Source organism: Plectropomus leopardus, chromosome 17 (assembly GCF_026936395.1).
Source record: "Plectropomus leopardus strain MGB_pleo_1.0 chromosome 17, ASM2693639v1, whole genome shotgun sequence".
Lineage (NCBI taxonomy): Eukaryota > Metazoa > Chordata > Actinopteri > Perciformes > Serranidae > Plectropomus > Plectropomus leopardus.
Genome location: NC_142192.1, coordinates 11,716,046 through 11,732,234, shown reverse-complemented (window position 1 = coordinate 11,732,234; position 16,189 = coordinate 11,716,046). Strand labels below are relative to the sequence as shown.

Sequence of the window (16,189 nt, the reverse complement as noted above, 5' to 3'; positions counted from 1 at the left end):
GTTAGCCAAAGGTAATGGGGAAATGGTTAATATATTTATACTAAAGCAATGGATGATATGATAAGCTAAAGTAATGGTCTAGTTCTGCAGTTATCATTCTATACCCTGATTAATATTTTGCACAAACTGTACAGCCCTGTTATTCCGAACCAGCCATTTTTTTAAAAATAAATTTTCTATTCTATAATTATGTTCTTGAATGTTGCAGTACTTTTGTGTTCCTCTTCATACATTTATTATATTTATGTTTATTGTATGCACCAAAAGCCAAAGCAAATTCCTCGTAAGCAAAAAAAAATCGTTCATAATAAAATCTTATTCTGATTCTGATTGCCACTGTATATAAATTTGATTTATCTTTATATACTGTATACGCTGATTACTAGAGGTAACAGTACGAATGCAATGCTGGTTTGGGCTGTAGCTCTTGATTTACTATGGAAAAATAAGATATAGGTATTTGCGTGTTATTATTATTATTATTATTATTATTATTGTTGTTGTTGTTGTTGTTGTTAATTTTTACATTGATAGTAGTAGTAGTAGTAGTAGTAGTAGTAGTAGTAGTAGTGGTAGTAGTATATTTTTATCATTATTTCTTTACTTGGGCCTATTCAGCTTTTTGATGAAACAGTAATTACAGTATTTCCAATAGTCCTTAAAAGCAGCATGTGTGTTTGTTTTGACAGCTCAGTCTGTTCACCTCATTGTCGCCCTCCTCTGGTAAAATGTAGCCTAACTACTGCATTACTTAACAGTCACTGCCTTTGGGTGGCAGTAAACCGACAGGTTCATCCTACAATCCCTGTCTATTTTGTTAGAAGACCTAAACGTGAATGTTAACAGCCTGAGCTAATGCAATTGATGCTATTTTGTACCGTGACAAACCAGCTGTGTGCCTTAAAAAAGTATAACTATTATTTTTATCATCTTTTATTGTTTGTAATCTTATATTTTCTGAAAACTTTATTCATTTGGTACTTTAACAGTCTTTTGAGCTCAGCCTGTATTATCACTTTTATTCCTTTTATTTGCTTTATTCTTGTTGACCTTTTGTGTTCGTATTTTGTCTTTTTAGATTGACTTTTCTCTGTTTGGCATGCTTGTCAATGTTTATTTTATTAATCACTGAGTTCCTGCATTTGCTTCGTCTGTTAAAGCATTTTGTCAACATCTCTTTTTAAAGGTGCTATATATAAAAAGTTATTATTATTATTATTTGCCGATACTTTCTTATTGCTTATCAGCTGTCATATATGCAGCTACTAATAGCCTGCATATATGCGATGAGCGTTGAGTATATCTGTCAAGACACTCTCAACATCCCTTGGATAAATTGTCTCACTGATCTTTTCATTATTTGGAAACATTTATTTATTAACATTTATTTTGGATTTGTTTGTATGCTTGGAGTGTTCAGTAGTATTTCAGCAGTTGTTTGTTGATATCTTTTACTTCTGGCAACAGACTGAGTTTCCTTCCGGATGACAGTCATGGCATTTAACTGAACCTAGTGGAACAGAAGCACAAAATCTAATTTAGTCCTGTCCTTGTGAACCCTGAAGCACTTTTTTCCCTTTTTTTCTTAACTGTATACTTTGTTGCTTTGTTGGAGATATTAAATCAACAGTAAGCTATATCTTTTTAGTATATAAACATGGTGTCTTTACCTGCACTGACTACTATAACTGTGCTGTCATAATCTAAAACTCTGTTACCTAAAATTGCAAAGAATTCAAACATTTCAGAGAGAAAAGAAACATTATTATGATGAACATCACTTTACTGACAGAATATTACATGCTTGCTTTTATGCACACCTTGTTTTTATTGTCACCAGTCTGTGTTTATGGCCCTGTTAAGCACTTTTTCTGTTACAGATAAGCCTTGACCTGACTGTAACTCTAGTCCCAATTAGATTTAGAAGCCAGTTCTAACTAATACATTTTATCTTATCCCAAAATGTGACCTGTATGGCCCAATTTGATCAGCTGTTCCTGTAATATCATGGCCTTTAGCATGACTGTATTGCATGAATCCATGAGTTTAACCATGTTGCTAGGTCTCTACACACAGTAAAGACAGCCAGCCAGCTGAGAGCCTCTAAAATATCAAAGTGCTTTTGGGACGTTCTTTGTTGTTTACTCCAAAGTTTTCTAGGCCATGCTGTTTTGTGGACACAGTGTCCCTCGGAGTAACTGTCATAAAACAAAGATAACAGCTATAGGACAGCCAGACAGCTCTAGACACAGTAAATGTGCTCCAGTCAGAAGTCATAAGACTGAGGTGGCTGCAGGCTAAGTTTTTGTGCCAGTCATTCAGTGTTGTACTGTGAACTCCTGACCACCGTGCATAATCAGACACATCTCTCCAAATTAATTTCTTCCTATTAATTTGAATTGCGTAAAACAGTCGAATTTCACAGTTGAAATTAGGCTAGAGGCAAGTGTGACAGAGGCTTAAGCTCTAATCAACCAAATATTCAATAAGCTCTTGGATCTTAATAATCCCCCAGATTCCATCAGACATGAGCAGGAACACAGTGAATGTCAAAATATCCACTATGACAGAGGCGTGTTTTCTGTGTTTTGTTTTTTTCAAGGCCATAATTTTACATTCTCAGACAGACTTGATTAAAGAGATTAAATTAGGACATTACAAGTTTCCTCAAAGCATTTGCGCATGTCCAAATGCGACCAAAGACAGGTGCAGGAAATGCTTAGTCATGGTAATATTAGATGTCATATGTAGGACATGAGATTAAAAAAATATCCTACAGTATAGATTCAACCATCCAACAGTTTATATAATACTTAAAGGAATATTCCAGATATACACTGTCTAAGCACCCTATAACCCCACTTCAAAAATATGAACTAGCCATTTAAAATGAGCTCCACCTCTACCAGCTGTAATATTAAAATGCTCCTCACTAAAGCATCAGTAATAATATTTTAAAAATAATGGTTTCATGATTTGTACACACTGGTAAATTGTACACTTGTGTACATATATTATACAGTGGTGGAAGTACTCATATCTTTTGCTTATATAACTCTCTGAAAGGGCCCCTCCAAGCAAGCAGGAAACATTCCCACAACATTAGCTAACGTTTTCTTCAACTTCTAATAATGTTATTAAAAAAAGGTTTTAATCAAATGTTTAAAGAAAATTTAAGGATGGTTATAATTTCAAATAATGTTTCACTGAGGTGAAATGTTAACTAAGACGAAACGTTTTAACTGAAATATTCAGAGGATATTTTGGTGATGTTGTTGAGTCAACACATCATAAAATGCTCTTTTATTAAAAATTCCCACAAGAAATTTTAAGCTACCTTTTAGCTACCTTTTAAGAATGACATTCTGGGAACTAAAATTTACCCTTGAAAACATTATAAAACAAGTTTTAAGAACCAAAAATTGCTAGCCGGGATTCTGCTAAAGTACTTTTAGTTTAATACTTAAAGCACATACTGCTGTTAATGCTTTTGTACTTTTACTTTTTGAAACCTTGAATGCAGGACTTTTACTTTTACCTGAGTATTTCCACAGAACAATATTGCATTTACTTAAGCATAATGCACAAACAGGCCTACTTCTTCTACACAAATTTGCTAAGTGCCACTTGTGAGTAAATAATGTCAACAGCAACATTTTGTTTACCTTTAAGCTGAAAGTACATGTTTACAGCTGTATGTGGACCATGTACAAATATCCTCAAAGCATCTATTAATCCTCAAACGTGTCTAAAGTTTAAATGAGAACCACCTACACCAGTAGAAAAATTAACCCTTAAATCTGAGCAAATTGGTGTGATTTCTTTTAAAAACTGAGATTCAAAGATTCAAAAAACTTTATGTCTATCATATAGTGACAGAAAATTGGCTTAAACAACATGGAATAATCAGCACAAATATATGGAAAAATAAACATAATAATAATAAATATAGTTTCTCAATACTTTAGCTTTTTATGTTGGTACTCATTGCCTGAGGATAGGAACTCCTTCTGGGCCTCTCAGTGCAAGTCATGTGTCTGTGGTACCTTCCTCCCCACCTCAGTAAATGTCCTTTAGACAGCGAAGAGCACTGCCTTTAGTGTATTCAGCTGAACAAACCACGCTTTGCAGGGTCTTGCGGATCTGTGCGGTGTTGTTTCTGTACCAGGCTTTGGTGTCTAAGGTAAAACAATCTCTTCTTGTCCTTTCTCCCCACTGAGTCAGTGTGCAGCAGCCAGGTCAGGCCCTCTGTGATGTGGACACCAAGAAAGGGGAAATTGGGGTTGGTTTCTACAGCGTTTGGTTGGCACACAGCTTTTTTTTCTGGCTTTTTGAGGGTTGCAGAAACAAAAATGATAGTTAAAAAAATTCTTCACTTGCACTTATAAATTAAAACTTCTAAAAGTCACTGGCTTTTTCAGTGAGGGTGAAATTTCAGTTTAGTAGTATCAAAAGTAAAAAAAAATGGTCTATGGACTAAATGTACTGTAAAACTGTGTTAGATAGAGAATATGGGAAAACTGTTCTTTTGGATAATGGCTTAGGGATGGCAGTGTTGATAGCTGGAATGGGGCCAGTTTATTTAGCCCAATTCTGGGGCGTCACTCAGCCTGTGTCAGTCGAATCGAGCAACTGGATATAGCCTCGTTCATTTCCTCTGGTGTGCTGAATTAAGGTGGATTTTAGGCCAGGTCGTTTTGGCCAATCTGGGGAGATATAGGTGTGTAGATATATAGTATAATAAAACTTTGTGAAAGGGCCCATTCTGTCCAACAAGTGCTTTTATTTTAACACTGCAAGTATATCCTGCAGTTAATGCTTTTGTACTTTTACTAGGCTAAAATCTTGAATGCAGGACTTTTACTTGTACCAGAGCATTTCTAAAAAGAGCAGTATTACTTTAACTTAGGCAAAATGTACACGTAGGCCTACTTCTTCTTCCAACAGTGTTTCACAACTTAGCACAGTGTCAAATTGAGTAAATAATGCCCATGGTGACATTTTGTTTACTTTTTGTCTTAAAGTACTGCTTATGGCTATATGAACCATGTGCAGAAAACTTCAAATATCCTCAAAGCATCTATGAAGGTTATTAGGTTCAAAGATATATTTAACCTAAAGCTGAGTCATGTTAACAATATATTTTATACATGGTACCAGAAAACACATTATGATGCTATAGCTTAAACTACCCAACAGTGGGCTATATAAAATGTAAAATGGTACAAAAAGTACAGTTTTGTGTTATTGCTTTTTTAGTTTTACTTAAGTGAAATCTTGAATGCAGTACTTTTACTTACATCAAAGTTTTTTCAAACAGCAGTGTTGCTACTGTTGCCTCTGCTTATTATTTTTTATGACTTTGCACTAAGTCGCTGAGTAAATTACACTAATAGAAATATTTTGTTGACCAGAAAAACCTTTAACCCTTACACAGTTTTAGGGATGAAGATGACCTGCCACCATGTTCCAACAGCATAGAAAACCCCCTAAATTATGTTTTTTCAACTTGAAATTCGATGGCTTTTCCTAGAATAACCACAACATAAGAAAAAGTGACACATTTCCTTTGTTCCATGAAAAGCTATACACCAACAGCGTAAAAACAAACCTTGTCTTAGGGGTCATTTTTCATCTGGCAATTATAAAATAATTTTCATACTCCCCCGTCCCACACACACACACACACACACACAGAAAACACAAGTCCATGCACACAAACTTGCATACTGTCCTCAAAGACTGTTATCTTTTCCCTATAAGGCAACACATGTAATATATCTTGTTAAAAAATATTTTTACATCCATGCAGTACCTTTAGAAATAATAATAATAATAACAATATCATGAATAATAATAAACCTCTACTTTAGTGAGAAAATTATCATGACAAGTGTGTTGTAATAAAAACAAACGGATTTCACTGACTAAATGCAGTTTTTCTGCACTGTGAAGAGGGAAAACCTAGTTATTCACAACGTTTGTGATAAATGACATGCTGTTTCTTCATGCAAAACAGATTTGGGGTTTAAAAATCAATCAAGCTGCTTTATTTTAGGGGTTTATTAAAGGTAGGTCATTTTTAACCCTTAGGACAAGTGGTGTGTGCAGAAAGTTAAGACAACGCAAGAGTTAAGTAGGATAATGTTTTTTTCACAGAGCAGTGTTGCTACTTTTTTACATTTTGTTAAGACTTTGCACTGACTCACTGAGTAAATAACATTAACACAAATATTTGTTTATCAAAAAGCAAGTAGGCTGTTGTATGGGCTTCGCCTACAGCTGCAGGTGGAATTGTACAACAAGTGTATCAGAATTGTCGTGTGAGAAAATCGAGGTAGATTTCTTGGACTGATTGAGGCGAGTTGCCATCTATGGAAAGTTTATGGTTATGTAACTTGAGTAAACATCACAAATCTACGGCGGCCTGTAAGATGTTCGGAAATACATATTTGGTATGTGCACAAAAATGGAGAAAGCTCATTGGTAAAACTGAACGTTAAGTCCCGCCCACGGCCGTTGATTACCTTTTCCACTTCCTCCGCTCGGCTTCAGTCGTCCTCCGCCCATCAAACCAGAGAGAAGACGCTACGCAGCCGCCGCTCGTCCCTCATCTAACCATATGGCAAAAACCGCCTTCTTTCTTTCTTATATCGTTGTGCCCACTACTCTTTAAAAATTCCGCCGAAAAAGAGAAGACGATTTTCCAAAACATTTTGGCCGTTATCTCACGTAAGTACAGCGAAATACTTGGTCTGAGTTCCTCGGATCGGGCAGGCGGACGTAACATGGCGGGCTGGTCGTTCTGCCTTCTAGCTACACATGACAGACCCGATTCATTGAATTTTATGTTTTTGTCATGTCTTTATGCAGTTTGAATGTACAAGTAGACTATTAATCAACATTTACGCATCAGTCTGTTGTTTATTACCGTATTGTGTCAGTGTTGGGGTTTGTTTTGACGGTTATTATCAAAATGCGGTGCTAACGTAAGCTTCTTCTTTCGACGTGCGGTCCGTCGGCAGCCAGCTCAACATGAGCAGCTCTCTGGTGCCAAGAATATCTCGGGTGCGCGTTTCCTCGCGATGGCTTTTCTTGTGTTCAGTTTTCCTCATGCTAAATGTAAATGTTATTAACAAATGTGTGGCGTAACTTGAGCTTTTATGTTTTGTTTTGACGACGCTTTGCGATAAAAATATCTAATTTGTCAAGTTGTGACACTACCTGCACAATCGCAACACACTCGCGTGTTTTATTCAGACAGTTATCTCATACCGTGGACCGACAGTGAGTTTTTAATTAGTCAGGAATAACACTGCTCTGACATGAGCAAGCCACGTAAACGCGCGCGAGAGTTTGTTAACGTGTTGTTGTTTTTATTCTGTTAGATCAATCTATACAATAAAAGAAATAAAAAGTTTAGCTTTCATTTAAAACAGATAAACGGGTAAATATACACAAAAGCAACACATGAATTAAAATAAAATTAACACAAAACATGCCAGGGGTCCATTTAAACAAACAGAGAAAAACAACACATTATATTAGGAACAGTGTCACGGTTTTGATAGATTTCTGGTTTTTAAACGAGATTGTCTTAATATACAGCTCCATTTCTTTATTTAAAAGACGAAAGTGAGGTTTTGTTATAGCAAACTTGCATTTATGACTGTAAAACGTTGCAAACAATTTAATGTGATTGATTAGAAAATATGTGTTGTGCTGATTTGACACATCGATTTTGCCAGTGACATTTTGACCATAGTGACATGTGAATAGATGCATTATGGCTGTAAAATTTATAATAACACCATAATTAAAATCACTTCATCCTATATTATTTAGCTGGTGACAAATACAGATCTTCTCTCTATATATATCTAACATTGTTTGTGTTTGTCCCTCAGGGCTCCCCTGTCTCTGCACAGGTGTATGAGCGCTACCCAGAGGGCCTAGGGGCGGCTCTTTACCGGGAGCACTTTGACTTCAACGCTGAGCCACCTTGGGATCCTAGCTGATAGCGGGACAGGTCCATCTCCTGACTTGTCCATGTGAGTGACTCAGTGCCTTTTTCACACATCAAAGACGCATGCTCTCTTCCACCCTCACACACACACACACACACCTAAAGCAAAGTCCAGGAGCATTATGTCCCGGGTGGAATTTGGAATACAAACCATGCTATGAGTAAACATGTTTGTATTGGGTTTACGGTGGGGACTTTTTTTAGGAAGTCAATAGATTAAGGTAAGAGTTCAGTGAGGCGTATCCAAAGGGACTACAGTCGTATAGCAGTAGCTATTATTGTCGTCACCATACTGGATTTTTTAATTTAGATGCAATACCTTGAAAAATATCAGTATTAGATACTACAGGGAGAATTTGACAATGAGCGTTTACGATTACAAAGTTTTTGATAAAAGATAAATATAATGGGCTATAATATAACAACACAGACTTTACGTTCCTGATTAGTAGCATAGAACAGCAGTTAGACTGAAGTAAACATTAACAATAAGAGAGAGCGGGTTACAGCTGGTTTTGGCGTATGGATCCTGCAGAAAATACATTTAAAAACATTTCAAATTTTCAGAATCAGTTTGTGCCGATCAGGAGATATTTTTAACAACACTAGTTATCAATTTTAAACGGTGGAACTGCATCTAGGTAGAAGTTCATCAGCCCTATGCATGCCAGTGTATTTTGTTTTCCTGGTTAAAGTGCTGTGGGGAAAAAAAAGTTGTGGTGATGTATTTAGTCATGTTTGTTTTCTCTTCCTCTCCTTTTCCAGTTTGTTGCATACCGGCAGGACCCCATTGGCTCAGTCGTGACCCCTTGACTTGCTTATCTGTTCTTTATGATTGTCGGCTTAGCGGAATACGGTTGAGATGAAAGGACTCGCTGACAAACCCAGCTACATCATTGAACTCCTGGAGGGAGGAGTGACCCTTGAAGATGTCATTGATGGACACATCTGTGAGCAGGCTCTGGTGAGTCCAGCTTGTAGGCCTTTAAATGGCTTCAGGTTGCAGTGGAAGAAATTCTCCAAATGCTTGAAATAGCTTTTATGACACTGTCATTAGCACTTAACATGCTTTTCCCTGTCAAAGTGACAAAGTTGATTCTACTAGTTGCTTTTTGTACTCATGGCAGCCTTCATCTCTTCCTTTGTTACCAGGTGGAGAAGAGTGCGTTTGTGGTGGGTGACCTCGGTGCCCTGATGCGGCAGCATGTATGCTGGCAGAGCGTCGTGCCACAGCTTCAGGCCTACTACCCAGTCAAGTGCAACAGCAGCCCTGCAGTCATCGAGGTGTTGGCCTCATTGGGCCTTGGCTTTGTTTGTGCCAACAAGGTGAGCTTCCACCTTCACTGAATTAAATTCAGTCAATCAACTGTGCCTCATCCTCTTATGAAAGAATTTCACATTTTTGTGAAATTACATTATAAGCACTCAATTGATTGCCAGTCAGCTGATGACTGTTATCCTTTTAACTTATGCAACACACTTAGTGCCCCTTTGATTGTTTTGATGGGGCTTTTAGATTTTGTTGTGTTAACTTCTCTGACGTGTGTGTTCTGTTTCCCGCAGACTGAAGTGAGCCTGGTGCTGGAACACGGCGTGCCACCAGAAAACATCGTTCTGTCAGGCGTTTGCAAACAGCTGGCGCACATCAAGCATGCTGCCAAGAACAACATCCAGCATCTTGTGTGCGAAAATGAGGCAGAGTTGTCCAAGATTTCCCGCCTGCACCCCGGTGCAAAGTGAGTGATTAAATTAAGCAGCAAATAATTTTCCAGAGTTCCTTATATCCCTCTTGCTCTACTGTAAAACTGAAGACTGTTCAATGTAGTGTGAGTACATTGTCTTTGTCTTGGGCTGAAATGAACAGAAATTGTTAAAGCAGTTGTTGTGTCAAAAAAAAGATATATCTTGCTTAGATGCATGCTGCATTCAATTTTTGATCTGTGGCCGATGTACCTTTGTCTGTCTCTTCTAGGTTGCTGCTGCAGTTGACAACCGAGGCCCACGCAGCTGAGACCAGCATGGCCTTTGGCTCCTCTCTGAAGAGCTGCCGGCACCTGCTGGAAGCAGCCAAGGAGCTTGGAGTCCAGGTGGTGGGAGTGACCTTCCACATTCCCAGCTCCTGCCAAGACCTGCAACAGGCCTACACCCATGCCCTGTCAGATGCCCGCTGTGTGTTTGACATGGGGGTAAGTACTGTCTGGGGAAAAAGAATTCTTCATTAAAAATGATTAATCTGCAGGAATTTGGTAGATATGAGTCAACTCAAGATTTTTTTCTGCATCCTTAATGCCTTTTTATGCACATACTTTCTTTTTCATGAACTGTAACAACTGTTTTCTGTTTCTGTTCAGCTGGATCTGGGCTTTAACATGAACATCCTGGACATTGGTGGTGGTTTTACTGGCTCAGAGTTTCAGCTCAAACAGGTACGTGATTAACAGCTGTGATATTTGGGAGAATGCCTTAAACAGAGATCACAAAGAAAGGTTTTGTCAAGACAGCCTCAAAACTAAGTGAAGGACACTTTTTAAAAGTTGAAATACTTAATAAAATGATATCCCAAGTGAGTGTGAAATTACTTTCATATTGCAAAATGTACACCATCCCATGCTCATTAATTTGCTTTAGCCATTGACAGATTACTGAAGAAGTGACCAGTTTACTCAAAAGCATTTTCATTCATCTAGCTAGACATCTGTTTACACTCAGCAGTGATGTAAGATGCCAGTTTAAGTTCAACTCTGGATGCCTTTTACATCTATTTATAGCTCACACATTGCATCAGTTGCCTCTCAATAACAGTGTGCACAAAGTAACAGATTTCAGCTTCTAAAGCCTAAACTAAAGTCCATGCACCTGTTGGTTTTAATCTGGAAACAACCTGTGATTGCTTATATTTGTGTAATTTTGCAGGTTGAGTCTGCAGTCAGGCCACTGCTGGATGCTTACTTCCCCCCACTGTCCGGTGTGCAAGTGTTGGCCCAGCCAGGCAGCTTCTATGTGGCCTCAGCTTTCAGCCTGGCTGTCAACGTGATCAGTAAAAAGGTGGTGACCCGCCACTGGGACAGCCTCGGTCAAGGTGAGTTACTTAATTCTATAAAGCTGTCTTTTGCAGTCTACTCAAATCTGAATGTATTTAATACATTTGTCCCTGCACTATGGCTGTGAATATGTGCTATATATGTGATAATGATATTGTGATTTAGAAAAGACGGGATGGTTTGCTTTCTTATATTTTTGATGTCAAGCCTTCTTTGTTGACACGTGTGTTGCATAATCGTAACAAAATCATCAGAGGTCAAATCCTCAGTTTGAAGATAACACGCCACGTTCTATATTTCTGACACACTCACCTCATGTATTTACACAGGTGTGGACAATGAAGATACCGAGTTCCTGTACTACATGAATGAGGGTGTTTATGGTCCATTCAGCCGCAAGCTGCTGGGAAACTCCATCGCTGCCCCGTCAGTGCACAAGGTTAGTAGGCCTCCCCTCAAGAGAGTCAACCCCATTCGGGAGTGAATGAAGAATCTGATAGCAGCTCTAGATGAATAGAGAAAAGAGGTCATTCATTATGAGTATTTAAGGAAGTGGGATCAGAATTTCTTTGGATAGTGAATTATATTGACCTATATATACACCCTACATTGATGGTGAGGTTATCATACGAAGTTCAGATATTTAAACATTTCTCGAAGAGTGACATTAGTCAAAAAGGTTCACGGTGACACACGAACAGTTGTTTGCTACAGAAGTGTACTCCCGACAGCACCGGGATGCCTGTCAAAGTAAACAATGCATTTCCTCTTCTATGCTGTGTTTAACTCGCAAACTAAATCACTAAAACTCACACAAACTGCACAACATAAAACAAGAGCTGTAGTTAACTAATAGACAGGTGACTTGTGCTGTAGAAATGGTTTTATTGCTTTAAGGCAGTTTCACGTCATTTCATACACTGATACCTGATGCTAAAGAGCTAACATTTGTAGTCTGGGAATATTCTTACACATGCAGTATTACCCTTATTAAAAATAAAACCCTACACCTTCTGAATGCTAGTTTTCTCTTTCACTAAACTGTGACTGGCTTTTGTTAACTGTAGTAAAACACGTTTCATTCAGACTTCGAAGAAACAAAATAAAACTCACCAAAATCATCTTGGTTCGTTTGTCCATTGTCCAACAATAACTGACTTCGGTCAAAAATTTGCTGCAACGTGCTGGTTTTCGCGGCTGTCTCTCTCTGTCGTCGCTGGCCTCTTTGTGCTACTGGGTCAGCTCGCTGAGTGAGTCGCTGTGGCTGAGTAGTCTCAGTTATAGGCAGCCACACTTTGTTTTAGCGCTGTGCTAGCTGCCTGTTGAGCAGCTCTCGCGGGTTCTCCAGGTGCAGAATTCAGTGCCAAATTCCAAGTGCCAAATTAATTGTCAAAACAGTGACAAAATTCGCCAAAACAAAAAAGGATGTACTCAGCCAATCTTTGATGGATAACATGTATGTCCAACCCTAACAAAGTAAAGTTTGCAAATCATAATGCATCGTTTAATTTTACAGTGAATTGTTTTCAGTTGCAGACAGTAATCATACAGATATTACTCTTCTTCTAATTTGCATTTCACATGCAGAGTATAGTTTTGTATGTGCAGGAGAAATTTGAGATGATCCTAATGACTGATTTTCCTGAAGTTAAACTTCATATCCAGCTAGTCTAAAAGTAAGAAAATAATATAATAATGAATATAATTTTATACATGAGGGCAAATGGTCAAAAAAAATATTTATTATAATTTATGGGTGTCATTTTGAATTGTTTATCGTATTTTTCAAATATCAAAACGTGCTCTGCTGAAATGTGTTATATAATTGACATAATTTTCATTATGAACGTGTCATTTTATCCTACAAGACATGATGAAAACTCTTTAAATATAACTGTAGACACAATAAAATATATCGAAAACAATATTCTTTAGGAAAATAAATCTTAAGTAAATGTGCCTGATTATTGCAACTGCATTTCCATTTGGTGTATGCAATTGCTCAGAATAATAAAAATGTTGTTAATAATTTTAATTAACGAGTATTTTAGGTGCTAACCAGTGAGGATAGCGCCGTTCAAATGACTTGAATTATAATCTTATAATTATAATTATGAGTTGAATTATCGCGCATGTGCCAAGTTGAGATGTGAGAAGAGCAAAAAGTGACATCTCTGATCGTTACCTGTTTTGACGGCTCTGTTTCCTCTCTCCAGCATGTGCTGTGCGCGGACGAGGCGGTGTATCCCAGCAGCCTGTGGGGCCCGTCACTGGACCAGCTGGACCAGGTAGTGGAGCGGTGTCTGCTGCCGGAGCTCAGTGTGGGAGACTGGCTCTGCTTCCCCAACATGGGAGTGTGTGGCCTGGAGGAGTTCAGCGGCCTCTCCGGCTCCCCGCCGCTGCCCGTCTACTACACTGTCTCCACCTGTGACTGGTGAGTGTGGAGCGAGTTAGCATGTGAAGGATCATAACTTTACAGATATACTAAACATGTGTTTAACAGGGAACTGATTTTGATGCTCGCTGTTTCCCCACAGGTACGAAATGCAGGAGGCCGGTGTGGCGCTGGACAGTGACATGAAGAATTTCTCCATGGTGCAGTACAGTGCGTAACTCCCCTCTGCCCCTGTCCTGTATTAAATCGCACAGATCCTCTTTAGCCTCTCCTTTCACCGTGTGAGAAGAGGGGCCAGCGAGGTATTTGGGACAAGGGGCTAAATGTGGTCAACATTCCAGCCTCCTTGGAAAATGCAGTGTCCTATTATTTCTTCCAGGAATTAGATTTTTTTTTCTTTTCTTTTCTTACCTTTCAAGCAATTGGTTTTTTCGATACCTCAATTGTGTAGGATTTGATGTGGAAGATAATCTTCCCATTTTTGCTCCTCCCTCTCATGGCCAAAAATCTGTCAGCTAAAAGAACTCAAACGACATTATGCAACAAAATGGACGACTCTTTGGAGATGAGACCCCCCCTCCCTCCCTCCCTCCCTCTGCTCCCCGACGTGTTTGGGGTGGTTTGTTTCCTAAATCAAATTCAGTTTACAAAATGTACAATTGATTTAAATCATGTTCTCTATTGATTACCTGTTGGCAGTCGTTTAAATCATGTGTCTGTTCAACACCAATACATTTTGTCTGTAGATGATTTTTTTGAAGTGGTTAAAAGAATCGATGCCTCGTGCGGATTCTGTACGTCAGACTCCTCACTTTGCGTAGTTTAAATGAAATTATGACAATGATGTAACCTATTTCTTTATTGCAGCTCACCTCAATGCATTTGTATTTATTGGATTCAGATATCACTGGGGCAAATTTAAAGCCCCATCTTTACGTGTGTTTTGCCCATGTATTATGCTGTGGCCCATCTAACAGTGTTCTCCTGATAAAATATTGATGTGTTTTTTAACGCTACATGGATAAAGTGTGCTGTGATTGCCATTTGTGACCTCAGTGGTTTCCCTTTACTCGAAAGGCATGAAGGAATTGCTGTGGGAGATTCTCTTTACTCTTGAGCTGCAGCTTTAATACACAGAAGCTGCATACACCCGTATGCACTCCTTGCCTCTAATAGAGAGAGAGAGGTTAATCTGGTTTAAAATGCACAAAATCTTTTGTAGGTGAAATACATACTGTGACAGTGCACGACGCAGCCCTAATTTTTCAGATCATCACATTGGTGTCTGTGCCAATGGATCGCTCCTCGTTCTCCCACGATCTGAAAAACCAGCAAAGTAGCTGTTTCTGAAGAGTGCTCAAACATAAACGATCCACATGTGACAGATATGGACTTACATGTCTTTATCTCTCATAAAAGACATGCTAGCTGTGCACTTACCTCTTTAAGGCAGTGCAAATGACAGATAACAAGCCAGACTTTTCCTCGTGCCTCTCTGAAGTTCAGAGGGACATAATGCACAGTCTCTTGTACAGCTAAATGTCTCATGTCTAATAATATTAAAGGTGACCTGACTTAACTGCAGTTTTTAAAGAATCCTGCCCTTGTGTGTTACAAAATGACTAATGTATTAATTACTTGCTTGTCTAAGGCACTAATGGACCATAGCCTGTTTTTTGACTGTAAATTGTGCTTGTTAAAGTAATGAAAGTGATTAATTTAATACATTTCTGACTTAAATCATTTATCTTGTGTATGTGTGATCTTTGGTGTCAGCGGGTGTGGATTCCTACACATGTTCTGGATAAAATCTTCACTGATGGCCAACATAATTCAACACCGTGTGTTTCTGATCTGCTCTGGATCTGGTGTTTATTGTGACAGTACAGTAGTTAAATGACCTGGCAATAATCTAATCCAGATTTGGGGCTTGCAGCCAGGAATGAGATCATCTCTTTTCTCCTTTATCTTAATAGCACACCTGTAGAGTGTCTCCATGAGATTATTTATTGTCCCTAGAGAATTAAATGGGTAAATAAGTTAAGATTTATATTGCAAGCAGGGTTACTGCAATTCCTTAAAATCTGAAAAGGTGTTAAATCAATTAATTAACACCTTAATTGGTATTAATATTTCTGACATAAAATCTCAATTGGTAGTATTTTTTTTTTTTTTATAATATTTTACTGAATTTAACATCACGCATTTAAGATAGAGGAACTAATGACCTCCATTGTACATTTACAACATCCAATCAAATAAAAAAATGACCTGGCCTTTTTCAAGGAATGGATACTTGCTGGTAAATAATGTCATAATTTTCTGTGTTTTTCACTCCAGAAAGTATAGATTTTAAGCTATTAAGGAAATTGAACAAAAAAAAATCACATTTTATACTTTAGTAAATATTACGGCAAAATTGTCCCTAATTCTAAGTAACTGATGTTTGTGTTATGGTTCATGCTTTTTTTTCTCCCTTCAGTTTTGGTTAGTGTAAAATTGGTCTTAAATTTCATTCCAAGTGGCATTTAAAAAGTCTAATATCTAATTTGCCTTAAGATGCCGGAACCCTGATTGCAAGATAGCAGAGCACTACAGCAGCATCGTCTGCCAGGAAAAAGCATTTAATCAGTGAAATCAATAATAAACACAAGCATCTACAACATGTCTTCACCCTCTTGCTATTTTATGTTGCAGTATTTATATATGTGGTTATGGTGCTTGTTT

The 16,189-nt window shown here is 38.1% G+C and overlaps 1 protein-coding gene across 1 annotated transcript; it reads left to right on the top strand.

The window, feature by feature from the left end:
• The first annotated feature begins 6,547 nt into the window (after window positions 1-6,547).
• On the top strand, window positions 6,548-15,207 carry azin1b (antizyme inhibitor 1b). Its single transcript, XM_042506371.2, has 11 exons — window positions 6,548-6,732; window positions 7,908-8,051; window positions 8,792-8,990; window positions 9,179-9,352; window positions 9,590-9,762; window positions 9,999-10,212; window positions 10,378-10,452; window positions 10,940-11,105; window positions 11,397-11,506; window positions 13,284-13,501; window positions 13,605-15,207. The coding sequence occupies exons 3-11, from the start codon at window positions 8,889-8,891 to the stop codon at window positions 13,678-13,680; spliced, it is 1,308 nt and encodes a 435-aa protein (XP_042362305.1). The 5' UTR covers window positions 6,548-6,732; window positions 7,908-8,051; window positions 8,792-8,888; the 3' UTR covers window positions 13,681-15,207.
• The last annotated feature ends 982 nt before the right edge of the window (window positions 15,208-16,189 follow it).